Source organism: Oncorhynchus kisutch, linkage group LG3 (genome assembly GCF_002021735.2).
Source record: "Oncorhynchus kisutch isolate 150728-3 linkage group LG3, Okis_V2, whole genome shotgun sequence".
Taxonomy (NCBI): Eukaryota; Metazoa; Chordata; class Actinopteri; order Salmoniformes; family Salmonidae; genus Oncorhynchus; species Oncorhynchus kisutch.
In genome coordinates, this window is record NC_034176.2 from 32,630,982 (window position 1) to 32,658,417 (window position 27,436).

At 48.1% G+C, this 27,436-nt stretch overlaps 1 protein-coding gene across 1 annotated transcript in view; it reads right to left on the minus strand.

Annotated features, from left to right (window-relative positions):
- Positions 1–1,447: 1,447 nt before the first annotated feature.
- Positions 1,448–27,436, minus strand: part of setbp1 (SET binding protein 1) — a 55,924-nt gene continuing 29,935 nt past the window's right edge. The window contains exons 3-6 of the mRNA XM_031804474.1: positions 16,569–18,994; positions 16,154–16,358; positions 13,010–14,063; positions 1,448–6,731 (exon numbers count right to left, since the gene is read on the minus strand). Coding sequence (XP_031660334.1) covers positions 6,259–6,731; positions 13,010–14,063; positions 16,154–16,358; positions 16,569–18,994 — 4,158 coding nt within the window. The 3' untranslated portion in view covers positions 1,448–6,258. The remainder of the gene's footprint in view (positions 6,732–13,009; positions 14,064–16,153; positions 16,359–16,568; positions 18,995–27,436) is intronic.

Consider the following 27,436-nt stretch of genomic DNA (forward strand, 5'->3'; position numbering starts at 1 on the left):
GTGAGCATTCACACATGGGCTCCTGAGGGGAGTGGTTTAAATGTGACACCACTGCAGCTCCGAGTTCCATCAAATAGGAATGATTTAAGCGCAACAACACTGGTGCCAACATTTCGATCAGCACTACACCAAACGCACAGAGACACATTTGGGCAGTTCACACTGCAACCATGGAAACAGGAGATTTTTACAAGGTGGCCACGGCCAATGGTAAGGCACTTTGCTCTCAGCCTACACCAATCACAGAGTGGCCTGCAGCCCAGCCCACCCTGCATAGCTCCTGATGAGCTAACAGAGAGAGAGTGAGAGCGAGACAGTAGAGGGTATACTCTGTAGGTTACGCTAATGGTGGGGAAAATGTGTGTGAGAGAGACTAAGAGTGCCTGAGTGTGGGTATATGTGCGTGATGCATGTAAGCTAGAAGAGTGTGTGAGAATGTAACGTGACAATGTGTGAGAAAACATGTATGTAAGTGTCAGAGGACGTGATAAGATGCTCTGCAGCACTGCACGGCTTACTGCAGCCATCTAATTTACACACACAGAGGGTGACACGTAAAACGAGGCGGAAGCGGAGAGTAGGGGTCGGGTGTGTCTATCACAACGTAAATCACACCTGGAACACATTTTCAGCCAATCAGCATCTGGGACCAGAACTATCCGTTGTATAATCTGGCGCATAATAACACTTTCCTGCATGGCATTAAGCTTTCTGAAGAATGTTCCATTCTCCCTGATGAAGGTTCCTGCATGGAGGAGTTCCAAACGGTATCCTATTCCCTATATAGTGCACTACTTTTGACCAGAGCGCTGGTCAAAAGATGTGCACTATATAGGAAATAAGGTGCCAATTAGGACAAAAACCCCATGTCTCCATGTGGAAGGTTACCTCAAGGAAAGGCCGAAGAACAAAAACCCCATGTCTCCATGTGGAAAGTTACCTCAAGGAAAGGCCGAAGAACAAAAACCCCATGTCTCCATGTGGAAGGTTACCTCAAGGAAAGGCCGAAGAACAAAAACCCCATGTCTCCATGTGGAAGGTTACCTCAAGGAAAGGCCGAAGAACAAAAACCCCATGTCTCCATGTGGAAGGTTACCTCAAGGAAAGGCCGAAGAACAAAAACCCCATGTCTCCATGTGGAAGGTTACCTCAAGGAAAGGCCGAAGAACAAAAACCCCATGTCTCCATGTGGAAGGTTACCTCAAGGAAAGGCCGAAGAACAAACCCCATGTCTCCATGTGGAAGGTTACCTCAAGGAAAGGCCGAAGAACAAACCCCATGTCTCCATGTGGAAGGTTACCTCAAGGAAAGGCCGAAGAACAAAAACCCCATGTCTCCATGTGGAAGGTTACCTCAAGGAAAGGCCGAAGAACAAAAACCCCATGTCTCCATGTGGAAGGTTACCTCAAGGAAAGGCTAAAGAACAAAAAACACACTAATGACATCATCAGCTTTCAATAAACTCATTTATTATTTCACACAATGAATAACATGAACAAGTTCAATTTCATCTTAATAAGTGCCCAATGCGGCCAGCCAGGAAAACGGTAGCAAAAGAACGAGCTTTTCCTCAGAGAAAAGAAGAAAAAAAATGAAAATAAAGACGACAAGATCATGTTAAGTAAACATGACCAGAAGCATGCCAGCAGACATGGCTATACATATACACTATATTGCATGTATATGTGCATATGACATATATCTGTATATGAGTGAAGGCAAATACAAAATATGTGTACATTTACACATACATACTAAGAAGGATATATGCATATGCATGAGCATCTAAGTATTTACTTATGTCTACATGTCAAATATTTGCCATTTTTAATATTCATACAATGTACAAAAATGCTTTATGAATTAAAAATCCATTACAAAAACAAACATATCAAACAATGTACAAGTCTTGCTCCAAATGCAACTGAAAGTCAACTTCTCCGCCCGTCTAAAATCGTAATGCATACAATCAAGTGGAGCATGCACATAAAAGAAAACCCACTCTAGTAAAAAGGTTCAAATACACTATGTATTCAAACTCAAATATGCCAACATAGTTAAGAGCTTTGTGCTCTTGCAAAGTACATTTATTGGTTTCCTCATCGACGCTTCATCTGCGTGTTCAGCGTTGAACAACATTAAAGCTTGGAAACATAACATATATGTTAATGACTACACATATTAGTAGAGACTGTGGCTGCTTCTCAAATGACTCCATACCAGCGCACTGCGTTTGAACAGGTTCTGTAGTAGTACACTATGTAGGCTGTGATTTGAGGCGCATGCAGTATGATTCAGCTCCAGTGGCTGTCCTGGACTGGTCAGACTGGTTTCAGTGTAGAGGCAGAGGTCTTCCCTAACCACTGATCCAGGACCAGATGTTCCTTCGTCCCCCTGATGATGAAGATTAGGATTTAGGGTTGGGTAAACTTCTACCTGGAGTCATACCAGTCATACAGTTGGACCAGAGTGAATACAGAATCCAGTACATAACAAAAGACCGCAAAACCCAACTTGACCGTACGGGACTGTACTGGACCACGCGATGGGTCTTGTGTAGCGTTAAAGCAGAGGATCGGGACAATACTAGTCAGCTGTAGAAGGCACCGGAACATCGGCTGGTAGAGAGAGAGAAACAGACAGATCCTAGTGGCTTTAACTCAAACATCAGAGACCGACCATGGAATATTGAGCTGCCAAGCCTATAGACCCCTTAAACCACATCTAGATTCATTAGACCAATCCTAGACTACATCTAGATTCATTAGACCAATCCTAGACTACATCTAGATTCATTAGACCAATCCTAGACTACATCTAGATTCATTAGACCAATCCTAGACTACATCTAGATTCCTTAGACCAATCCTAGACTACATCTAGATTCCTTAGACCAATCCTAGACTACATCTAGATTCCGTAGACCAAACCTAGACTACATCTAGATTCCTTAGACCAATCCTAGACTACACCTAGATTCCTTAGACCAATCCTAGACTACATTTAGATTCCTTAGACCAATCCTAGACTACATCTAGATTCCTTAGACCAATCCTAGACTACATCTTGACCACACTTAGACCCTAGAAAGGTTTCGAGAGATCCAGGCCTCCTGTGAAAGGTGTAATTTGGTTATGAGATCCAGTTCAGGCTCAGTCTCTGCGCAGTGTGTGAGCTGACACACACACTGACAAGGACAGGTGTATTTTTGGTAATGCCCTCTGAGCAAGTCCCACACACACACGCACACTGCTGCACTAGGCACCCATTGGCTCAGGGGAGTATAGCTGCTAGCCAATGAGGGTTCTTGGTCTTAGCTGAAGTGCAATGAGTGACACTATCATAGGCTGGCACAGGCCCTGGGATCTCAAGCTTGCGATGATTGTTTGACGAACATTCGAATTGATGGATGGATAGGGACTGACTTATGGGGTCTTGCTGGCTCTAATGTCAAATGTGGTCTAAGATAGGTCTGTGGTCTATGATAGGTCTGTGGTCTACGATAGGTTTAGGTTTAGGCTATACCAGCGTACGTAACTGAGCCCAGTTTGTATCCATGCAGGCAGAACACAACAGAACACAACAGAACAGACACTATTTACAACAGACAAACACTTCAGTACTGGAGCTTGACTTCTGATTAAGGCAGCACTGCAGGGAGCTGCAGTCACTAAAGTTGACATGAAATGTGATAGTCACTTTCTGCACAACGCTTTACAAATTATTACTGTTATTATTCACACTTCTGGTTAAATGACTTCATGTTTTATTGGGTAAATAAGACACTTATTTGTCTTTGTGGAAGGGTGGATTCCCTCAGACAGCCCAGGCCAGACCTGATGCATAGCAAACAACTACGTAAGACAGCATGGTTCCCAATACAACTCCCCTGGCACAGCCTGTCCACCGCCTGGGGCCTGGTTCCATTTAAGTTCAGGGCCCCTTTCCCTGGCTCTTACCACCACCGTTGCTCAAAGCGCTCAGATATGAAAGGACTGGATGTGTGTAATAGTGTACGTGATGGATCCATTTTTCGTTCCCATAGTGCTTAACCGAGCCTTTTCACATCTGTTCACTCCAAAGAGCCAGGGTGAGCACAAGGGGCTTGCAACTGAAATGGAATCAGGCCTGTTGTACGTATGGCTGCAAAGGGACACAGGTAGGTGCCCGCGTTGTGGTTGCTAAGACACACGTGTCGTAAATGCACAATCATAAGTACGTGGTTTCAATCGCAGTAACTTCTCCACCATTTTGAATTCCCCCAAAATGAGATGTGATGGTTTAAGAAACAAACATAAGGCACGTGCAGAACTGCTGGAGCTGACAAGACCCTCACAGAGAGAGGAGAGGCTTCCCAAGTTTACATTACATTTACAGGTCCCCAATGAAATACTGACCCACTGGTATTTTCTGAAATACTGAAGACATGATAGCTAGCTCGTGTGTTTAACTGCAGATTGAGAATGCTGACAACCCCACACCTGACAAGTCTGTGAAACACACATATCTCTGAGACTTTGGTTTTCCTATTCCAATCTTTACATTTTGTGTTATGTTATTTTTCAACCACTACTCAGACAGAATCTTTAGAGTACCACACACTCACTACAAAACACTGATCATTATCCCTCCTCCAGCTTCACTGTCCAATCAAATCTCAGACTTGGGCTTAGGTTTGACACCATTGGCTGAGCGTCCTGCATATTCAAATTGATTAAATTAATGCACATGTTTCCGAATGGATATTCACCATTGAAGTCAAGGCCAAAACGTAAGGCTAGAACAAGCATGTAAGTGCTGACTTTTGATTAAATGTAAGCGTATGTTTATATAGTGCATTAAAACCAAGGTTTCGTCAAACACGCCTGATATTCCCATGTGTCTGATGGCCTTCTCATACACAAAATAAATGAATGAATACATGTGGTTCCTTCAGTCTGAAAACAAACAGGTCTTGAGTCCCATCCAGGTCTATTTTTGGTAATAAAACAACAATCCCGACATTTATGGTCTATTGTACAACACTTGTATTTGATATAAGCCAGTACATGTAGATAGGCTGTTTTCCCCGTGGTAAAAAGCGGGTGAAAGTGGAGTACGCTCCTATGTACAGTTAGACCACAGCTGTAGAGACCTACAGCCAGGGAAGCTCAGTCCAACATATTGCCTTTAAAGTATCCATGCCCAGGACAGGGCAGGGGGAGTGGAGAGGGTGTAGAAGGGCTAGTGGGTAGGGTGAGTTACTGGTCTTAGATCCTGTGGGTATGAGAGGTGAGGGATAGAAGGGTGAGTGGGGTAAGGTAGGTGGTCATTAACTAGCTTCATTAGAGAAGGCAAAAAAAAATATCAGAGCTGCACAGTATCATATTATCCAATCACCACCCCCAGTCTGCTGGTAGAGACGTGGCTAATGCCACATTCAGATAAAGAGTATTATAAAGTACCATAGTATCTCATACTGTATAGTACCATAGTATCATACAGCATCTTATCAAAGAGTGCCGTATAGTATCAGATATTGTAGCATAAAGTACCATACAGTATCATATTATAGGACGGTACGCATCATTGTATCACATACATGTATGATAAGAGTCACTGTTCTCATTCAGAGTGCAACACTCCTCCCCTCTTAACTCGTTCAGAGTTAAACACTACTCCTCTCCTAATGTTCCTTCATTGAGACCTACTGCAGTCACTCTCCTTATATCCAATCATAGAAGAAAAACAGACAAGCCATTAGGTCAAAGTGCACAGAGGTGGTCCCAGCATTGCTGTCTGTTTGGCTGCTATTGCTGTGTTCATCACCAAGTGGGTAGGTGGTAATTACCCAGTTGTAAAGGGGTAATTACCAGTTGGATGCATTCACATGCTTTGAACTCGTTGAGAAACGCTGATTGGCTAATGGCCAACAAGCTTCGTTAACCATAAACTAAAAGTACCGCTATCATGCTTGTAAACAAATTATGGTGTTAAAAAACCAGAGCTTTTTAAAAAGAATGTTTTGTTGTGGCATTTATTTGCTGAAAATGGTGTTATCGAGGTAATTTCCTTATTAGGTGCAACGATAGTTGCGTTTCCCACTAGTAATTACCAGTTGGAGAGGCGTTCCTGTGGATTTTTCCAGTCGTATGTGGTAAATACTACCTTCCCTCTTGGTTTTGAATGCAGCATTTGGCCAGTGTTGGCTCCTCTCACCAGCTCTCTGATAGGCCAGAGCTAATCTATCTATCTGCAACTGTGATGCTGTCTGATTGGCTAGTGGAAGGCCATATCCCCTCTTTCCTCTCTCCTGCACCTCCCCCTACGTTTCCTTCCTCTGGCCGGTGGGGGCGCCAGAGAGCGTGCTCGGTGCACCACCGTCTCAATGGCCACTGAGATAGAGTCGTGATTGGAAAACTCCAGAGGCTGGGGGATGGGACTTGGTCTTAAGCTCCGCCTACCCGGTAGGTCAACACACCTCTCCAACACCGGCATCCCGAAGCCCCTCCCTTCATCCCTCCCATAACTGGTGGGTTCAGATTCATCAATAGGGTGTTTCCGGGGGCGACCAGGTCGCCTCTTGACGACGTTGTTGCCAGTCTTGGCCTGGCGCTGGAGACGCTTCACACGCAGGATCTTCTGCACGTGCTCAAAACTCCTCTGACTGTTGAGCACGTTGTTGAGAGAACACATCCTCCTGACCTCACCGTGGATCTGTTCCACCTCATGACGCTTATACCTCCTCTTACCTGAGAGAGAGAGAGAGAGAGAGAGAGAGAGAGAGAGAGAGAGAGAGAGAGAGAGAGAGAGAGAGAGAGAGAGAGAGAGAGAGAGTAAGTAAACAGAGAGAGGAGATAGAGAGAGAAAAGAGAGTTATGTGATCGCACTTTGGCAATGTAAGATATTGAATGAAGATGGCAAAGCTCATTGACTTAGCAGATGGAGAAGAGGAAGGGGAAAGAGAGGGGGGGCATTTTACAAGACCACCATTTAACAAGATATTTGATATGACAATGAAACTAAGGCAAAATCAGAGGGGTTCACAAGACGATGTCAGCAAGAAAGACTTGGCCTGAATGCAAAAATTGGATGAGACATATGCAAATTTTGCTCATTGACAGAAACACTGTTTTTGTTTGAACTGCTTCCTGCTAATTTCCTCCATATTCAGGCCTACATTGCAGATGAGACAGAAGTAGAGATTCCATCCTGTGCTACAGAGTGGAGAGGAGAGAGAGTGATGGAGAGAGAGAAATGTTTCCCAGGCCAATAAAGCCCCTTTGAATTGAATTGAATTGAGAGAGTGTGGAGCTTCCATTCTGCTAGCAGGAAATCCACAGAAATGTCTCCTTCAACCATTAAATGTGTCTCTACACAATAGTGTTTCTACGCATCTGGAGCACAGACTGGCAAACAGGCCAGACACACGCAACACACATATTCGCAATGCAAACACACACACACACACAGCATAAGAAGAGTGGCTGAGCAGAGGAAACTGGAGCCATATTGTTTCCTTCAATGCTGGTAAACTGGGCACTCTGCCCTTCATACACGCAGCTCTCTCTCTCTCTCTCTCTCTCTCCCTCTCTCTCTCTCTCTCCCTCTCTCTCTCTCTCTCTCTCTCTCCCTCCCTCTCTCCCTCCATCCCTCACCTTACAGCCCCCCTCTTCTCTCTGGGCTACGTTCCCAGACTGGACCAGTGCCAAAATGGAGGAAAATCACATTCAGACATAACAGGCCCAAACCAGCAGCCTTTAAACATGCTTGCTCTCTCTCTCTCTATCCTCCCTGCTCTCTCCCTCTCTCTATCCTCCCTGCTCTCTCCCTCTCTCTATCTTCCCTGCTCTCTCTCTCTCTCTATCCTCCCTGCTCTCTCCCTCTCTCTATTTTCCCTGCTCTCTCTCTATATATATATTCTCCCTGCTCTCTCCCTATATCCTCCCTGCTCTCTCCCCCTCTCTATATTCTCCCTGCTCTCTCCCTCTCTCTATATTCTCCCTGCTCTCTCCCTATATCCTCCCTGCTCTCTCCCTCTCTCTATATTCTCCCTGCTCTCTCCCTCTCTCTATATCTTCCCTGCTCTCTCCCTCTCTCTATATTCTCCCTGCTCTCTCCCTATATCCTCCCTGCTCTCTCCCTCTCTCTATATTCTCCCTGCTCTCTCCCTCTCTCTCTATTCTCCCTGCTCTCTCCCTCTCTCTCTATTCTCCCTGCTCTCTCCCTCTCTCTCTATTCTCCCTGCTCTCTCCCTCTCTCTATATTCTCCCTGCTCTCTCCCTCTCCCTATATCCTCCCTGCTCTCTCCCTCTCTCTCTAAAATCTCCCTGCTCTCTCCCTCTCTCTATATCCTCCCTGCTCTCTCCCTCTCTCTCTAAAATCTCCCTGCTCTCTCCCTCTCTCTATATTCTCCCTGCTCTCTCCCTCTCTCTATATCCTCCCTGCTCTCTCCCTCTCTCTATATCCTCCCTGCTCTCTCCCTCTCTCTATATCCTCCCTGCTCTCTCCCTCTCTCTATTTTCTCCCTGCTCTCTCCCTCTCTCTCTAAAATCTCCCTGCTCTCTCCCTCTCTCTATATTCTCCCTGATCTCTCTCCCTCTCTCTATATCCTCCATGCTCGCTCCCTCTCTCTATATCCTCCATGCTCTCTCCCTCTCTCTCTATCCTCCCTGCTCTCTCTCTCTCTATCATCCCTGCTCTCTCTCTCTCTATCCCCCCTGCGCTCTCTCTCTCTCTATCCTCCCTGCTCTCTCCCTCTCTCTATTCTCCCTGCTATCTCCCTCTCTCTATCCTCCCTGCTCTCTCCCTCTCTATATCCTCCCTGCTCTCTCCCTCTCTCTATCCTCCCTGCTCTCTCCTTCTCTCTATCCTCCCTGCTCTCGCCCCCTCTCCCTCTCTCTATCCTCCCTGCTCTCTCCCTCTCTCTATCCTCCCTGCTCTCTCCCTCTCTCTATCCTGCCTGCTCTCTCTATCCTCCCTGCTCTCTCCCTCTCTCTATCCTCCCTGCTCTCTCCCTCTCTCTATCCTCCCTACTCTCTCCCTCTCTCTATCCTCCCTGCTCTCTCCCTCTTTCTATCCTCCCTGCTCTCTCCCTCTTTCTATCCTCCCTGATCTCTCCCTCTCTCTATCCTCCCTGCTCTCTCCCTCTCTCTATCCTCCCTGCTCTCTCCCTCTCTCTATCCTCCCTGCTCTCTCCCTCTCTCTATCCTCCCTGCTCTCTCCCTCTATCTATCCTCCCTGCTCTCTCCCTCTCTCTATCCTCCCTGCTCTCTCCCTCTCTCTATCCTCCCTGCTCTCTCCCTCTCTCTATCCTCCCTGCTCTCTCCCTCTCTCTATCCTCCCTGCTCTCTCCCTCTCTCTATCCTCCCTGCTCTCTCCCTCTCTCTATCCTCCCTACTCTCTCCCTCTCTCTATCCTCCCTGCTCTCTCCCTCTTTCTATCCTCCCTGCTCTCTCCCTCTTTCTATCCTCCCTGATCTCTCCCTCTCTCTATCCTCCCTGCTCTCTCCCTCTCTCTATCCTCCCTGCTCTCTCCCTCTCTCTATCCTCCCTGCTCTCTCCCTCTCTCTATCCTCCCTGCTCTCTCCCTCTATCTATCCTCCCTGCTCTCTCCCTCTCTCTATCCTCCCTGCTCTCTCCCTCTCTCTATCCTCCCTGCTCTCTCCCTCTCTCTATCCTCCCTGCTCTCGCACCCCTCTCCCTCTCTCGCTCTCCTTTTCACTGCGGTTCTTCAGTATCTCTGGGTGACAGTGTAACAGTACTAACACAGTTGATATACTATTCACATTTCTATTGGTCTATCTAAGATGACTTGAAAGACAACAGGAAGTATGACACACAAATTCATTCATAATCTGCCCATCATCGGTACTCACAGCTATCAAATGGCTTGCTGATGATTTCAAAAGACATAAACCGTTTACTCTCTCTTGTAAACTTGCCCAAAGGAATTGAGATCTTCATCATATTATGATCATGATTGAGTGTTTATAGATATGAAAGATGTGATGGGAATAAAACATTTAGTGTTCTGTATAATAAAGCCTCCTGTCCATAGTGTTCTGTATAATAAAGCCTCCTGTCCATAGTGTTCTGTATAAAGCCTCCTGTCCATAGTGTTCTGTATAATAAAGCCTCCTGTCCATAGTGTTCTGTATAATAAAGCCTCCTGTCCATAGTGTTCTGTATAATAAAGCCTCCTGTCCATAGTGTTCTGTATAAAGCCTCCTGTCCATAGTGTTCTGTATAATAAAGCCTCCTGTCCATAGTGTTCTGTATAATAAAGCCTCCTGTCCATAGTGTTCTGTATAATAAAGCCTCCTGTCCATAGTGTTCTGTATAAAGCCTCCTGTCCATAGTGTTCTGTATAATAAAGCCTCCTGTCCATAGTGTTCTGTATAATAAGGCCTCCTGTCCATAGTGTTCTGTATAAAGCCTCCTGTCCATAGTGTTCTGTATAATAAAGCCTCCTGTCCATAGTGTTCTGTATAATAAGGCCTCCTGTCCATAGTGTTCTGTATAATAAAGCCTCCTGTCCATAGTGTTCTGTATAATAAAGCCTCCTGTCCATAGTGTTCTGTATAAAGCCTCCTGTCCATAGTGTTCTGTATAATAAAGCCTCCTGTCCATAGTGTTCTGTATAATAAAGCCTCCTGTCCATAGTGTTCTGTATAAAGCCTCCTGTCCATAGCCTCTCTTCTACTGAGACAAAGAGTCATTAGTCTAATACACTAAGCACTGAGTAGCAGCAATTTATTAGGTGCGGACACACACACACACACACACGTACACACACACATTAAGTAGCAGAAATTTACGGGCTGCATATATGCATCATAAAAAATGATGACCTTCAGCAGTTCTTCAGTGTCTATAGCTCTGTGACTGATCTGAAGGCAGTTCTTCAGTGTCTATTGCTCTGTGACTGATCTGAAGGCAGTTATTCAGTGTCTATTGCTCTGTGACTGATCTGAAGGCAGTTCTTCAGTGTCTATAGCTCTGTGACTGATCTGAAGGCAGTTATTCAGTGTCTATAGCTCTGTGACTGATGTGAAGGCAGTACTGTTTTGCGTCCTCCACCCTATTCAATAAGATTTGGGTATGGTAAGATCTGTGTTTAAGGTACACTGCTCTCCAGAGCTTTCAGCCAACTGCAGGAGGAAGGATTCTATTGTGTGTGTGTGTGTACGCAAAGAGAAAATCACTCTCATTAACTCTGCAAAAAGGATGACCTGCTTTTATACAAATGATTATGTGAGAGATTGCTGTCAGCTGCAGTGGAACCTGCTGATTAGTGGGAGCACACCACACACACACACACACACACACACAGTTCAAATCAGGCTCAGATAAACACCCAATCACAGGGAGGAAATTATTTAGAAACACATTCAATCACACAAGAGTGGAGGATAATATGAATTTTAGATCAGTGTGTGTGTGTGTGTGTGTGTGTGTGTGTGTATGTGTGTGTGTGTGTTTTAATTGGGCTGGGGCTGGTCTGTGGAGCGTAGCAGTAAGTCATGCTGGTAGAGTGAGGAGAGACGGGGGAGTGAGAGGGAGGGGAGACAGGAGAGAGAGGGAGTGAAGAGGGTAGGTGAGAGAAGGAGGAGAGAGAGAGGGAGACCGGGGAGAGGGGGGAGAGTTTATTGAGAGAGAGGGAGGGAGTAGAGGCCGGAAAGATAGGGGACAGGGAGAAGAGAGAGGGATGTGAGGGAAGAGAGAGAAAGAAGTGGTATAACCTGTCTGGGGCAGAACGAGAGATGGAGGAAGGAGAGAGAATAAGGGGGGTTAGAGAGAGGGGGTAGTGTGTCTGTGAGTCACCCCCCGCGGGTCCCCCGGGGAGGGGGATGTAATCTAAGTGAGCCCCTGGCTTCTCTCCCCCTCCACTGGACTAGGCCCCACTCATTAAAGCCCTGGCTGGTGGCCAGCTCTGTTAACACAGCCACTGCCTTTTACTGCCTGTTTGGAGAATATAAATCACAACCTGAGAATCATATATCTCTGGGACCAACCATTGGCAGGCTGGGAGGAATGGATGGAGGGAGGGAGAGATTGGTGAATTATAGTCCTTTCCAGCCATGCGTTTCGTTCTCTCTCTCTCTCTCTCTCTCTCTGGCCAGATGTGCTCGCTGCACTCAGAATACAGAATGTACCAAAAACACATTTGTTCAGTATTTAGTGTTTTAGGAGCTGACTACCTCTTTGTCTGCTATAGGCTTACACATGTTCATCTGTCTGCTCTGAAAACTGGGCAGACATCTTATATGCTATCCATATCATATATATACAGTTTAGGTTTTTTTAAACGAAGAAGAAGAAGAAGGAATTACTGATGTTGTTTTCACTATAGAGACTGGAAGTAATGCAGCGCATCGGTACAAAAAAATATGATATCTGGAGAGAGGGGGCTGTGTTATAACACGGTAATAAGCCTGTTATAGAGTAGTAATAAGTTGTTATAACACGGCAATAAGCCTGTTATAGAGTAGTAATAAGTTGTTATAACACGGTAATAAGCTTGTTATAGAGTAGTAATAAGTTGTTACCTGTCAGAGGGGGGCTGTGTTATAACACGGTAATAAGCCTGTTATAGAATAGTAATAAGTTGTTATAACACGGTAATAAGCTGTTATAACACGGTAATAAGCCTGTTATAGAGTAGTAATAAGTTGTTATAACACGGCAATAAGCCTGTTATAGAGTAGTAATAAGTTGTTACCTGTCAGAGTGGGGCTGTGTTATAACACGGTAATAAGCCTGTTATAGAGTAGTAATAAGTTGTTATAACACGGTAATAAGCCTGTTATAGAGTAGTAATAAGTTGTTACCTGTTAGAGTGGGGCTGTGTTATAACACGGTAATAAGCCTGTTATAGAGTAGTAATAAGTTGTTACCTGTCAGAGTGGGGCTGTGTTATAACACGGTAATAAGCCTGTTATAGACTAGTAATAAGTTGTTACCTGTTAGAGTGGGGCTGTGTTATAACACGGTAATAAGCCTGTTATAGAGTAGTAATAAGTTGTTACCTGTTAGAGTGGGGCTGGCATTGTGGAACGGCTCTTCTGTTTCTTGGCTCTTCTCTTTCCTGGCATTGTGGAATGACATCACCCCTTCCTCTCCGAACACTGCTAAGCCCCTTCTTCTGCCACGCCCACTGCCCTCCTCCCGCAATCTAAAAAGGTCAGAGGTCAGCTCTGGCCACTGTGATTGGCTTCTGTAGCTGCTCAGGAAGCTGCTCATTGGCTGTCCCGGCATGCGTGGGCGGAACTGGACATGGTCCATGGAGAGAGAAGAGAGAGGGTCCGACTCAAACATCGCTCCTCGGGACCCCCCTCTAGAGCCTCGCCCACCCCCCCTTTGCTGCTCCTGATGCTTCGGATTGTTCATCTCCCGCCTGTCAGTCAACAGGTTGAGCAGCCCATTGGTCTTGGCACCACTGAAGAGCCCGCCCAGCTCCTGTCTGTCATGAGGTGAGAGGAGAGGGGTCTCTTCCTTGTGCTTGTGTTTGTGCTTGTGTTTCCTCTTGTGGAGCCTCACCCCTCCACCATCACCACCCAGGGATCCCAGTCCTTCTCCCCGACCAGAGGAAGTCTGCAGTGGGCCGCTAGACGTCCGTAGCTTGGCCCCGGCCTGGAGCTTGGAGTGGCCTCCAGAGTGGAACTTAGGAGGGGGGACAGCAGGCCTCATGAAGTGGGAGGGTGGTGAAGGGCTATGGGAATGGTGGGGCAGGTAGAGGGGGGGTGCTGGGGGGTAGTAGCCCAGACTCAGAGGCGGGGCGTAAGGCATGGCATATGGTGCATAGTAGTTCCCCCCTGCCAGCGGATATCCAAACCCCTGGACAAAAGGCAGCTTGGACGTGATTGGCTCACTGGCTTTGGCGGGCCGGCCGCGCCTCCTCTTGGCCTTGAGCTCGGCGGTCCTGCGCAAGTAAGGGGCGGGGTCACAGGGGTAGGGGTCGTAGGTCAGGGGGTAGTAGTGGTGGTGGAAGTTGAGGCGGAAGATGGAGGGGTAGGGGTGCTGGGGGTAGCAGGAGGCGTAGCGTCGGTGAGACACATGCAGCTGCTGCAGCTTCACCACAACCTGGCAGAGGAGAGGAGGAGGAGAAGGCCACATCAGAACTGGATCATTTAACAGTACTGGATAATAGACTTAGGCAGTAATATTGTATACCGTGGTATTTGGAAATAGCCATGCGATGGTTTTTCCAATAGTGTCAATACTGTTGAAACAGTTTTTCAATATTTTTGAATATTTGTAGCTATTTTTTTAAGTGAATACCTGCGGTCAACTTGCGCAATACGTTAGGAGATAAATCAGATTGTGTTCTTCATTTCACTTGTCACATTTGACATTTTGAAGCTTAGCGTAGTTCCCCAGAACAGTTGAGCCAGTCATGTGTTTGTTTGTAAATAGCACAACGGGAGAAAGCGGAAGCTGTGTATTGACAGGGGTTGCATTTTATATTGAAAGACAACCGTGTTTTTTTTTGCTTCAATAGAGTGATCAGGGATGTGCAACTGTAGTTTTCCTTCACAGAAAATACATTAGTGCAACACATTGGGCAGAAAATATCTTCATTTTCATCAGATGACAACAGAAGTGCAACGCTATTTGGCTGGCAGCCACACAAGTAAATGAGCTTACAATGAAAAAATTATCATATTTATAATGTTTATCATAGAACGAATGTAGCCAGCTACATTTCATAATGTTTTGCTTAAAGTTAATATTGCATTTTACCAGAGTAAGTAACTTGGCTACAACGAGAAACGTACTGGAGAAAAGTAGCTACGCCTCGGTCAGAGAGTTCTCTGCTGATAGAACGCCCGTTTGGGAATTCTTATCAGAGTGGAGAAGTGCAACAGAAGCATAACATTTGTCTGATGCCGAGCAGAAATTACAATAAGAAGCATTTGAGATATTTCTTACGCGTTTTATCTTTTTTTCGGCATGAAAATTGCAGAAATGTTGCGTTAACGAGACCCCTTTGTTTAACTTGCTAGTTAGTTATCTATGGAGGTGTCTGAATGAATAAAGAGACCGGGCATTTAAAAAAATATATAATCATTTTTTACTAGGCAAGTCAGTTAAGAACAAATTCTTATTTTCAATGACGGCCTAGGAACAGTGGGTTAACTGCCTGTTCAGGGGCAGAACGACAGATTTGTACCTTGTCAGCTCGGGGGTTTTGAACTTGCAACCTTCCGGTTACTAGTCCACCGCTCTAACCACTAGGCTACGCTGCCGCCCAGATACTGTGAGCTTTCTGCCGTGTTTGAAACATCTTTACAGCTGTCTGCCATCTTGATTTCCTCGTGTCGATATGAAAACACAGATACCGCTCAACCATACAGGATAATATAACACAGTCATATTAAATCAGTACTGGATAATACATCAAGTCTACCAAACATTGAGATGAACGCCACGCCCCCCCTTTTGCCCTCATAACATCCTCAATTCTTTGGTGCATGGAATCTACAAGGTGTTGAAAGCGTTCCACAGGGATTCTGGCCCATGTTGACTCCAATGCTTCCCACAGTTGTGTCAAGTTGGCTGGATGTCCATTGGGTGGTGGACCATTCTTGATACGCACAGGAAACTATTGAGCGTGAAAAACCCAGCAGATTTGCAGTTCTTGACACAAACCGGTGCACCTGGCATCCACTACCATACCCAGTTTAAAGACGCTTAAATCTTTTGTTTAATCCATTCACCCTCTGAATCGTACATATACACAATCCATGTCTCAATTGTCTCAAGGCTTAAAACTCCTTCTTTAACCTGTCTCCTCCCCTTCATCTACACTGATTGAAGTGAAATGAACAAGTGACATCAACAAGGGATCATGGTTTTAATCTGGATTCAACTGGTCAGTCTATGTCATGGAAAGAGTTTCTAATGTTTTGTTATAATACAGTCCTGATGAGGCTTGTGGGCCTATTTAGAAATATATGAAGATGTGCTCATTTTAATGGCTGGAATGGAAAGATATCAACCACTTGGGGTTTCCATGTGTTTGATTCTGTTCAATCTGTTCTATTCCAGACATCACAATGAACCCTGCCTCTAAAACCTCAGTGACATAATACACAATAAGTCTAGTGGTAACTTCATTCTACTCATACACTACGTTTGAGGAGATTTTAATAGGAGGTTTGATATGATACCTCTTCTAGCTCAGACAGGAAGTGCAGGTGGTCGCGGCTCTGCAGGCACTTCCTCTTCCTGCGGTGTTTCTGCTTCTTCTCTTGCTGGGACAGGAAGTTGTCCACCACTGCCGCCTGCCGCACGCAGCGACCCCTACTGCCGCGACTGGAGGCCTCCAGAGCTGCAGCCTCCGCAGCCTCAAACCCAGACAGGTCAAATGAGTATCTGCAACACACAACACCATCCTGTCAACTGGATGTACAATGATGCTACTGTGGGTTCAACCAAACCAAACCCCTGGGCAACATCAACTAACTAACTGCCTACCTACCTAACACACTCAATGAACATACTAATGCATTCACTGCTAACTAACAAACACCCTCACGCGCGCACTCAACTCACTTACGGACTCACTCCTAGAGAGATAGATACCTGCGTCGTGCGTTGGTTCCCTTCTCTGTTTGGTCAGAGGTGCTGTTGTTGTCTGTCCCTATGCCGCTGTCGCTGGGAATGGTCTCCTCGCTGTGTGATTCGCTGATGGGTGACAGCGTCACCTCCTTGACCGATGCTGCCCCCTCAGATAGGTGGGACGGGGAGTTGGCCAGGAGGAGTGGGGGAGACAGCTTCCAGCCGGCTCCCAGTAGCCCCCTGCCTAGGGGTTTAGAGGGCAGGGCACTGATGGGCTGCAGGCTGGGCATGGTGGAGTCAGAGTAGGGGCTGCGAGGGCCAGGGAGGCACAGAGAGGACAGGGTGTGACTGGGTCTGAGGAGGAGGGTAGTGGAGCTGGGAGGGAGGGTGGAAGGCACTAGGAGGCTGTTGTACAGGCTGGACATGGGGACAGGCAAAGGAGGCTTGGCCCCGCCTCTGTGGGGAAGGTTTTGGGTGTCGGAGCGTGGCTTCCTCCCTCTCTTTTTCCCGATATAGATGGTTCCTCTCTTACTGACGTTGATTTGCTTCCCCAGATGCGCCTCAATGGTAGAGGCCATGGCCGTCATGGTGGAAGAGACAGGAGCTGAGGCTGACTTCAGTGCCAGGCTGCCATGTTGGCCGGAGCCTGATAGGATCTCATTCAGGATACTCTGCACCTTCCCCAGCTTCAGCTTCTTCACCGACCTGACATGGCCACCCTCACTGCGCTGCAGTTTCAACCCATTAGCATTGGGGCTAATGGAACCCGATGTGATTTGGGCTAGCGTTGTTAGCGTGTGAGTCTTCCTCCTGCGGCTGAGCCCCGCGGGGTTCTCCCGGGCCAGAGGGCTCAGGGGGGAGGTGGAAGTGCCTTCATGGATGGTTTCCACAGTGAGCAGGGGTTGTTTTTTGGGACGACCTCGTTTGCGCTTGGCGGGGGTGTGGACAGTTAGACTATCTGTGTTGGTGTACAGGGGGCTGGAGGGGGTGATGGGGAAGGCAGAGGGGGGCTCAGACATGGCTGACAGGGGGCTGCGGCCACTCTCCCTCTGGATCAGGCCAGGGGGGCTTCGGGACTTGAGGTAGGACCACCGGTCCTTGGTCTTGGGGGGTCTGGGGTAAGGGCTGAGTTTTGGGCTGGTGTTGGGGTTAGGGTTAAGGCCGGGGCTTAGGTTGGGCAGTGTAGGGTTAGGGTTGAGACTGGATCTTGGACTATGGATATGGTTAAGGTTAGGGCTTGGCAATCTGGGGCTAGGGTTAGGGTCAGGGTGTTTGTGGGGGTCTGTGGATGATCTAGGACGGCCAACTGGGTTTTTCCTCACCCAGCTCTGGATCATGGCTGATTCCATGTCGGCCCCACTCATCCCCCTCTCTCCTCTCTCCGCCTTCTCTCCTTTGTCTCCTCTCGCTCCTTTCTCTCCCTTCTCTCCTCTCTCTCCTTTCTCTGCTCTGTCTGCTCTCTCCCCATTCTCTCCTCTGTCTCCGTCTGCCTCTGGCTGGCTACCCTCCTCACCCCGACCTGACCTAGACTCACTCTTGTATGATTCCATCTTGTGCCCTTTCATTTTGTAGGACACTTTGGGCTCCGGAGGCCCTGATTCATTCCTCTCTGTGATGTCAGTGCCCTGCAGCTGCTCCGATTGGTCCTCCTGGGTGAGTGACTCCTGGAGAGACCGCCTCCTCCTCCTCTTCCTCCCTTTTCCCTCCTCCATCAGCACAGGAGCACCAAGCGTTGGCATCTCCCTCTCCTCCTCCTCTCCTGTCCTTCCTATGCTCTCCTTCTCCTTCTCTTCTCTCTCCAGCTCAGGGGTCTCTTCCCTCCTGAACTTCTGCCTTTCATCTGGAACTATTGGACTCTCTGCATCTTTCTCTGCCCTCCTTCCCCATGGCAGCTCTGCATTGTGGGTATTACCCTGAGTCCTCTGGGGGTCCTTCCTGCCGTACTTCCTCTTGATGTTTCCAAACAGCTGCTCACTGACCTCCTGTAAGCCCCGCCCTCTGGAGAGAGAGGTCAGGTTTAGAATGCTAGCGTCCGTTACTACGGGCAACACGGGATCAGGGCTCAGGTGTCGATGGGGGGATGGGCTGTAAGAGCGAGGGGAGGGGCTTCCTGGTAATCTCTTCATTGGAGGTTTGAGGAAGGAAGGGGCCAGGTCAGAGAGAGGGCTCCTATTGGCTCCCGCTGGTTCCCTGCTAGGCTCCGCATGCACTGGATTGGCTGGAGGTGCGGAGGGAGGCGTGGCCCAGGATGGACTGTGTATATGTTGGTGTGTGAACTTTGGTGGCTGTGTGTGTTGCTGTTGGGGTTGGTATGTGAGTGTGTGGGGGGGCAGTGGTGTGGTGTGTAGGATAGAGGGCTTGGGCTGGTGTTTTGGGGGGGTGACATCCCCCAGTAGTTGCAGTAGCCCCCCCTCTCTAGGTTCTGCTGCTTTGAAGGGTCTCTCATAGGTCTGAAGGGAGAAACATGAAGAAGACAGAGATCAGGACTCAAACTATTGGAACACACAGTACAGCTGGTCTTTATGGAGCAACATGAACATTCAGTAGGGGACAACAGCTTATATCCAAGTCTACTATGAACAGACTGTTGGTAGTTAAGGGATAATTCATCCAAAATCTGTATATGGGTAAAATTACCCTTACCTGGAGTTAGCATCGTCAGACGTCAATCAGTGGTTCCAGGCAACTGGATGTTAGCAAAGCTGCACTGCAAGCTGACACTTCCTCAAAAACACTTCAAACTAAGTTTGGTATTGTCGATACTCGTGAAGAACCTGGCCATGTTTTCCTCACTGTGAGACTGTTGTTATTTTTCCAATAAAATTCTAATTGTCAAATGCTCTTCTACTTCCTATGTTTACCGGTCAGTTTTGTCGACATCTGGAAAGCGATCCACGTCAAAGTGCCTTCACCAGGTGGATGACGTCATCACTGGAAAACACATAGTGATGCTCTGTACATGAGGAAATAGCTCCAGTTTTGAGCAACCAAATTCCAGCAATTATTTCAGCAGTATGCACGTAAAAAAAATCCCTGCTAACTCCACCAACTACTGAACTTAGTTTGAAGTGTTTGAGGAAGTTGCGGTTTGCAGTGCAGCTTTGCTAACATCGGTTCGCCTGGAACCACTGATGAAATCGGATGATGCTAATATGCTAACTCCAGGCTGTAGCCAGAAGTAAATAATGGATTATTGTAGATTCTGTCACCATAGGCCTTCAGACACAACTGAAGGTAAGAGTAATTTGACCCAAATATATATTTTGGATGAACTATCCCTTTAAGAATTCAAAACAATATTGAACAAAAGCTGCTTACAGAGCAATTAAATTCCTGTGGTAAATATATTCAATTCTGAGAGAGAGAGAGAGAGAGAGAAAGAGAGAGAGAGAGAGAGAGAGAGAGAGAGAGAGAGAGAGAGAGATAATGATCTTCAATCAGTCAGCGAAGGATGTCTGGGTAACTGGATCCCTAACTTAGTTTAAACATGAATACAGTACACACAGTAGTCTAAACACTGTGGTGTGTACCACTAGACACACAGTAACAGAATCTAAAGGGGCTGACATGTGAAGCAACGAATGTGTGTGTGTGTGTTTGGTTTTGTCTGTAATTAGCAGGCTCAGCCTATGATGCAAAGACATGCCTGAAATGCTGAGCATGGAATAGCCATCATTTCTCAGAACAAGAATAGACTGACGAGTTCCAGAAGAAAGTTCTTTGTTTCTGGCCATTTTGAGCCTGTAATTGAACCCACAAATGCTGATGCTCCAGATACTCAACTAGTCTAAAGGTGGACAGTTATTGCTTTTTTATTGTTTAATTGCTTCTTTAATCAGAACAACAGTTTTCAGCTGTGCTAACATAATTGCAAAAGCATTTTCTAATGATCAATTAGCCTTTTAAAATGATAAACTTATATTATCTAACACAACGTGCCACTGGAACACAGGAGTGATGGTTGCTGATAATGGGCCTATGTAGATATTCCATGAACAATCAGCCGTTTCCAGCTACAATAGTCATTTACAACATTAACAATGTCTACACTGTATTTCTGATCAATTTGATGATGTTTAATCAAAAACAAGGACATTTCTAAGCGACCCCAAACTTTTGAACGGTAGTGTATAGCGACTATTTTTCATCAATGAATAAAAAGCATTATTTAGCAATGGTATTGTTTTCTCTCCCAGTCATTTGACCGGCAACATTTTTTGAATCGGCCAAAAGCTGTCAATTACCGGCTAACGGAAACCATCATGCACACACACACAGCAGTGCCAGAGAAACCAGAGCCTATGACAGCCATTTTACAGGATTCATCTCTGCTCAGTGGTTGCAGGGAACAAAGCAAAACAGCCAAACACAGAGTCACATCTCCTCTACCAATGCGCTTCTCTCTCTCGCGCTCTCTCTCTCGCTCCAATCAGTAGTCAATGAGTGAGACTCATTCTGCTTCTCTCCTCAGCAGGTTGTTTATCTGCAGAGCACAGGCTGCACACACACACACACACACACACACACACACACACACACAGTTACATGCATAGGGACACACAGGGCTGTTTATCTGCAGAGTACAGGCCGTCACTCACAGGATGCTCTGAGATGAGTCTGGAGAGGGAACTGTGAGTGTGTGTGTGTGTGTGTGTGTGTGTGTGTGTGTGTGTGTGTGTGTGTGTGTGTGTGTGTGTGTGTGTGTGTGTGTGTGTGTGTGTGTGTGTGTGTGTGTGTGTGTGTGTGTGTGTGTGTGTGTGTGTGTGTGTGTGTAAGGTGATAGAATGACTGGCACCTGATACAGACATGCTAACTCAAATGACCCGGATATCTGAGAATGGACAGGCAGGAGCTTAGAATACCTTCTTTACTGATATCCTCTCTAGAGCAGGGTCACACAGCTCATCCCCCCTCCTCCCCCCCTGTAACTATTCTCCAGGTCGTTGCTGTAAATGACAATGTGTTCTCAGTTAACTTAACTGGTCAAATATGGGTAAAATAAAAATAAAATACAAATTATCACAGTCGCACACAGTCCCAAATATAACTAAAAAAACATGTGCTTTTAATCTAACTTCAAAGAGAATTCCCCACCCTCTCACTCCCTCCCTCACTGTCCCTCTCTCCATGAGCTGTGCATTAGTCTCTCTAACCACAAACTCACCACAGAGATAATAAAGGAAGGATGCATGGCCACTTCCCCTAGTCTGTTTGAAACTAGATGGTTTCTTGGCAATTTTTGTTCTGCCCCCTCTTCCCTCTTGCTCTTCCTTCATCTATCTCTCCATCCTCTCCCTCTGCTCCACCCCTCCTTCTTTTCTCCGTACTACCCACTATCTCTATTTCACCACTATCATGTCAGTCCCATAGTTCCTCCGGCTCAGTGGCGTGTGAGTACCGCTAGCTGACAGCAGGGGGTGTGAGTACCGCTAGCTGACAGCAGGGGGTGTGAGTACAGCTAAATGACAGCAGGGGGTGTGAGTACCGCTAGCTGACAGCAGGGGGTGTGAGTACAGCTAAATGACAGCAGGGGGTGTGAGTACCGCTAGCTGACAGCAGGAGGTGTGAGTACAGCTAAATGACAGCAGGGGGTGTGAGTACTGCTAGCTGACAGCAGGGGGTGTGAGTACCGCTAGCTGACAGCAGGAGGTGTGAGTACCGCTAGCTGACAGCAGGGGGTGTGAGTACCGCTAAAGGACAGCAGGGGGTGTGAGTACCGCTAGCTGACGGCAGGGGGTGTGAGTACAGCTAGCGGACAGTAGGGGGTGTGAGTACAGCGAAATGACAGCAGGGGGTGTGAGTACCGCTAAATGACAGCAGGGGGTGTGAGTACCGCTAAATGACAGCAGCAGGTATGAGTACCGCTAGCTGACAGCAGGGGGTGTGAGTACCGCTAGCTGACAGCAGGGGGTGTGAGTACCGCTAGCTGACAGCAGGGGGTGTGAGTACCGCTAGCTGACAGGAGGGGGTGTGAGTACAGCTAAATGACAGCAGAGGGTGTGAGTACCGCTAAATGACAGCAGGGGGTGTGAGTATCGCTAAATGACAGCAGGGGGTGTGAGTACCGCTAGCTGACAGCAGCAGGTGGGTGTGAGTACCGCAGCAGGGGGTGTGAGTACCGCCAGCTGACAGCAGGGGGTGTGAGTACTGCTAAATGACAGCAGGGGGTGTGAGTAGCACTAAATGACAGCAGGGGGTGTGAGAACCGCTAAATGACAGCAGGGGTTGTGAGTACTGCTAAATGACAGCAGGTGGTGTGAGTACCGCTAAATGACAGCAGGGGGTGTGAGTACCGCTAGCTGACAGCAGGAGGTGTGAGTACCGCTAGCTGACAGCAGGAGGTGTAAGTACCGCTAGCTGACAGCAGGAGGTGTGAGTACTGCTAGCTGACAGCAGGGGGTGTGAGTACTGCTAGCTGACAGCACGGGGTGTGAGTACTGCTAGCTGACAGCAGGGGGTGTGAGTACAGCTAGCTGACAGCAGGAGGTGTGAGTACAGCTAGCTGACAGCAGGAGGTGTGAGTACTGCTAGCTGACAGCAGGAGGTGTGAGTACCGCTAGCTGACAGCAGGGGGTGTGAGTTCTGCTAGCTGACAGCAGGGGGTGTGAGTACCGCTAGCTGACAGCAGGAGGTGTGAGTACCGCTAGCTGACAGCAGGGGGTGTGAGTACTGCTAGCTGACAGCAGGAGGTGTGAGTATTGCTAGCTGACAGCAGGGGGTGTGAGTACCGCTAGCTGACAGCAGGAGGTGTGAGTACCGCTAAAGGACAGCAGGAGGTGTAAGTACCGCTAGCTGACGGCAGGGGGTGTGAGTACAGCTAGCGGACAGTAGGGGGTGTGAGTACAGCGAAATGACAGCAGGGGGTGTGAGTACCGCTAAATGACAGCAGGGGGTGTGAGTACCGCTAAATGACAGCAGCAGGTATGAGTACCGCTAGCTGACAGCAGGGGGTGTGAGTACCGCTAGCTGACAGCAGGGGGTGTGAGTACCGCTAGCTGACAGCAGGGGGTGTGAGTACCGCTAGCTGACAGGAGGGGGTGTGAGTACAGCTAAATGACAGCAGAGGGTGTGAGTACCGCTAAATGACAGCAGGGGGTGTGAGTATCGCTAAATGACAGCAGGGGGTGTGAGTACCGCTAGCTGACAGCAGCAGGTGGGTGTGAGTACCGCAGCAGGGGGTGTGAGTACCGCCAGCTGACAGCAGGGGGTGTGAGTACTGCTAAATGACAGCAGGGGGTGTGAGTAGCACTAAATGACAGCAGGGGGTGTGAGAACCGCTAAATGACAGCAGGGGTTGTGAGTACTGCTAAATGACAGCAGGTGGTGTGAGTACCGCTAAATGACAGCAGGGGGTGTGAGTACCGCTAGCTGACAGCAGGAGGTGTGAGTACCGCTAGCTGACAGCAGGAGGTGTAAGTACCGCTAGCTGACAGCAGGAGGTGTGAGTACTGCTAGCTGACAGCAGGGGGTGTGAGTACTGCTAGCTGACAGCACGGGGTGTGAGTACTGCTAGCTGACAGCAGGGGGTGTGAGTACAGCTAGCTGACAGCAGGAGGTGTGAGTACAGCTAGCTGACAGCAGGAGGTGTGAGTACTGCTAGCTGACAGCAGGAGGTGTGAGTACCGCTAGCTGACAGCAGGGGGTGTGAGTTCTGCTAGCTGACAGCAGGGGGTGTGAGTACCGCTAGCTGACAGCAGGAGGTGTGAGTACCGCTAGCTGACAGCAGGGGGTGTGAGTACTGCTAGCTGACAGCAGGAGGTGTGAGTATAGCTAGCTGACAGCAGGGGGTGTGAGTACCGCTAGCTGACAGCAGGAGGTGTGAGTACCGCTAAAGGACAGCAGGAGGTGTGAGTACCGCTAAATGACAGCAGGGGGTGTGAGTACCGCCAGCTGACAGCAGGGGGTGTGAGTACCGCTAAATGACAGCAGGGGGTGTGAGTACCACTAAATGACAGCAGGGGGTGTGAGTACCGCTAAATGACAGCAGGGGTTGTGAGTAACGCTAAATGACAGCAGGTGGTGTGAGTACCGCTAAATGACAGCAGGGGGTGTGAGTACCGCTAGCTGACAGCAGGAGGTGTGAGTACCGCTAGCTGACAGCAGGAGGTGTAGGTACCGCTAGCTGACAGCAGGAGGTGTGAGTACTGCTAGCTGACAGCAGGGGGTGTGAGTACTGCTAGCTGACAGCACGGGGTGTGAGTACTGCTAGCTGACAGCAGGGGGTGTGAGTACAGCTAGCTGACAGCAGGAGGTGTGAGTACAGCTAGCTGACAGCAGGAGGTGTGAGTACAGCTAGCTGACAGCAGGGGTGTGAGTTCTGCTAGCTGACAGCAGGGGGTGTGAGTACCGCTAGCTGACAGCAGGAGGTGTGAGTACCGCTAGCTGACAGCAGGGGGTGTGAGTACTGCTAGCTGACAGCAGGAGGTGTGAGTATTGCTAGCTGACAGCAGGAGGTGTGAGTACCGCTAGCTGACAGCAGGAGGTGTGAGTACCGCTAGCTGACAGCAGGGTGTGTGAGTTCTGCTAGCTGACAGCAGGAGGTATAAGTACCGCTAAATGACAGCAGGAGGTGTGAGTACCGCTAGCTGACAGCAGGGTGTGTGAGTACTGCTAGCTGACAGCAGGAGGTGTGAGTACCGCTAGCTGACAGCAGGAGGTGTGAGTACTGCTAGCTGACAGCAGGGGGTGTGAGTACTGCTAGCTGACAGCACGGGGTGTGAGTACTGCTAGCTGACAGCAGGGGGTGTGAGTACAGCTAGCTGACAGCAGGAGATGTAAGTACCGCTAGCTGACAGCAGGAGGTGTGAGTACTGCTAGCTGACAGCAGGGGGTGTGAGTACTGCTAGCTGACAGCACGGGGTGTGAGTACTGCTAGCTGACAGCAGGGGGTGTGAGTACAGCTAGCTGACAGCAGGAGGTGTGAGTACCGCTAGCTGACAGCGGGGGTGTGAGTTCTGCTAGCTGACAGCAGGGGGTGTGAGTACCGCTAGCTGACAGCAGGAGGTGTGAGTACCGCTAGCTGACAGCAGGGGGTGTGAGTACTGCTAGCTGACAGCAGGAGGTGTGAGTATTGCTAGCTGACAGCAGGAGGTGTGAGTACCGCTAGCTGACAGCAGGAGGTGTGAGTACCGCTAGCTGACAGCAGGGTGTGTGAGTTCTGCTAGCTGACAGCAGGAGGTATAAGTACCGCTAGCTGACAGCAGGAGGTGTGAGTACCGCTAGCTGACAGCAGGGTGTGTGAGTACTGCTAGCTGACAGCAGGAGGTGTGAGTACCGCTAGCTGACAGCAGGAGGTGTGAGTACTGCTAGCTGACAGCAGGGGGTGTGAGTACTGCTAGCTGACAGCAGGGGGTGTGAGTACTGCTAGCTGACAGCAGGAGGTGTGAGTACTGCTAGCTGACAGCAGGGGGTGTGAGTACTGCTAGCCGACAGCAGGGGGTGTGAGTACTGCTAGCCGACAGCAGGGGGTGGCAGGCAGGGAGCTGCAATAGAGGGACTAACCCTGAGCCAGCAAAACACTGACATCTCACATCCACCCCTAGCCACCGACCCTAGCCCCTACCCAACTAGACATTTTACTAGCCCCTAACTTTGAATACCAAATCAGAGATACTACCATATTGCTACCATATACTAGTACCATATTAATACATTACCATTTTGCATACCCATCCAATTCCCCCAGATCTACAGAAGTGTCTATAGGGCAGGGTTATGACAGACAGTTCATGAGGAAGCCGGACAGTTGGCCAGTCAAGGTCAGGCACTCTTGATTGATCATAATGGAATTGATCCTGTCTGTAGACACTTACAAGGATGGACCACAATCCCAGAGCACATACGGTATGTTACTGCTTATTTCTGTTGTCAAAAGGCCTTCAGTCAGTCTACTCCTCATATGAGTGTTGAGTCATATGAAGAGTCACACACACATGCGCACGTGCGCAGACACAAACATTGAACTTGATGAGTCACAGTGACCTTTACCTCCACAGAGGAGTGAGTCACACGTTACCCATGACCCTCCGCTTTAACCCTGGGTGTTACATCATCAGTGGCAGGGCCTCTCTCTCTGTGTGTGTGTGTGTGTCTGACACTGTTACACAATCCCAAACCAACTCCTAACACCTAGGCCGTGTAGATCTGAAGGTACAGTAGGAGCCAGAGACAAGAGGCTAGGAGTGGATATAGGACTTGGTATGTGACTAACTTAGAGACCACGCAGTGTTGTTATCTAAACCAGGAAGTGACACCTCTGACCCGGAAGAGGAAGTAGTAGTTAGTGATTAGTGCTAATCCACAGGGTCTGAACTCTGACCTCTAAGGATAACACACATACAGAGAGAGAGAGAGAGAGAGAGAGAGGGAGAGAGAGAGAGACATAGATACACACACAGACATACAGTGCATTAGGAAAGTATTCAGACCCCATTGACTTTGTCCACATTTTGTTACGCTACAGCCTTATTCTAAAGAGAGATGGAGGTATGTGGGTGTATAAATAGTTTTTTTCTCCTCATCAATATAAACACAATACCCTATACTGTCAAAGCAAAAACAGGTTTTTAGAAATGTTTGCAAATGTATTAAAAATAAAACTGAAATATTACATTTACGTAAGTATGTCACACCCTGACCATAGTTTGCTTTGTATGTTTCTATGTTTTGTCATGGTGTGATCTGAGTGGGCATTCTATGTTACATGTCTAGTTTGTCTATTTCTATGTTTGGCCTGATATGGTTCTCAATCAGAGGCAGGTGTTAGTCATTGTCTCTGATTGGGAACCATATTTAGGTAGCCTGTTTGGTGTTGGGTTTTGTGGGCGATTGTTCCTGTCTCTGTGTTTGCACCAGATAGGGCTGTTTTGGTTTTTTAACATTTCATGTTTTGT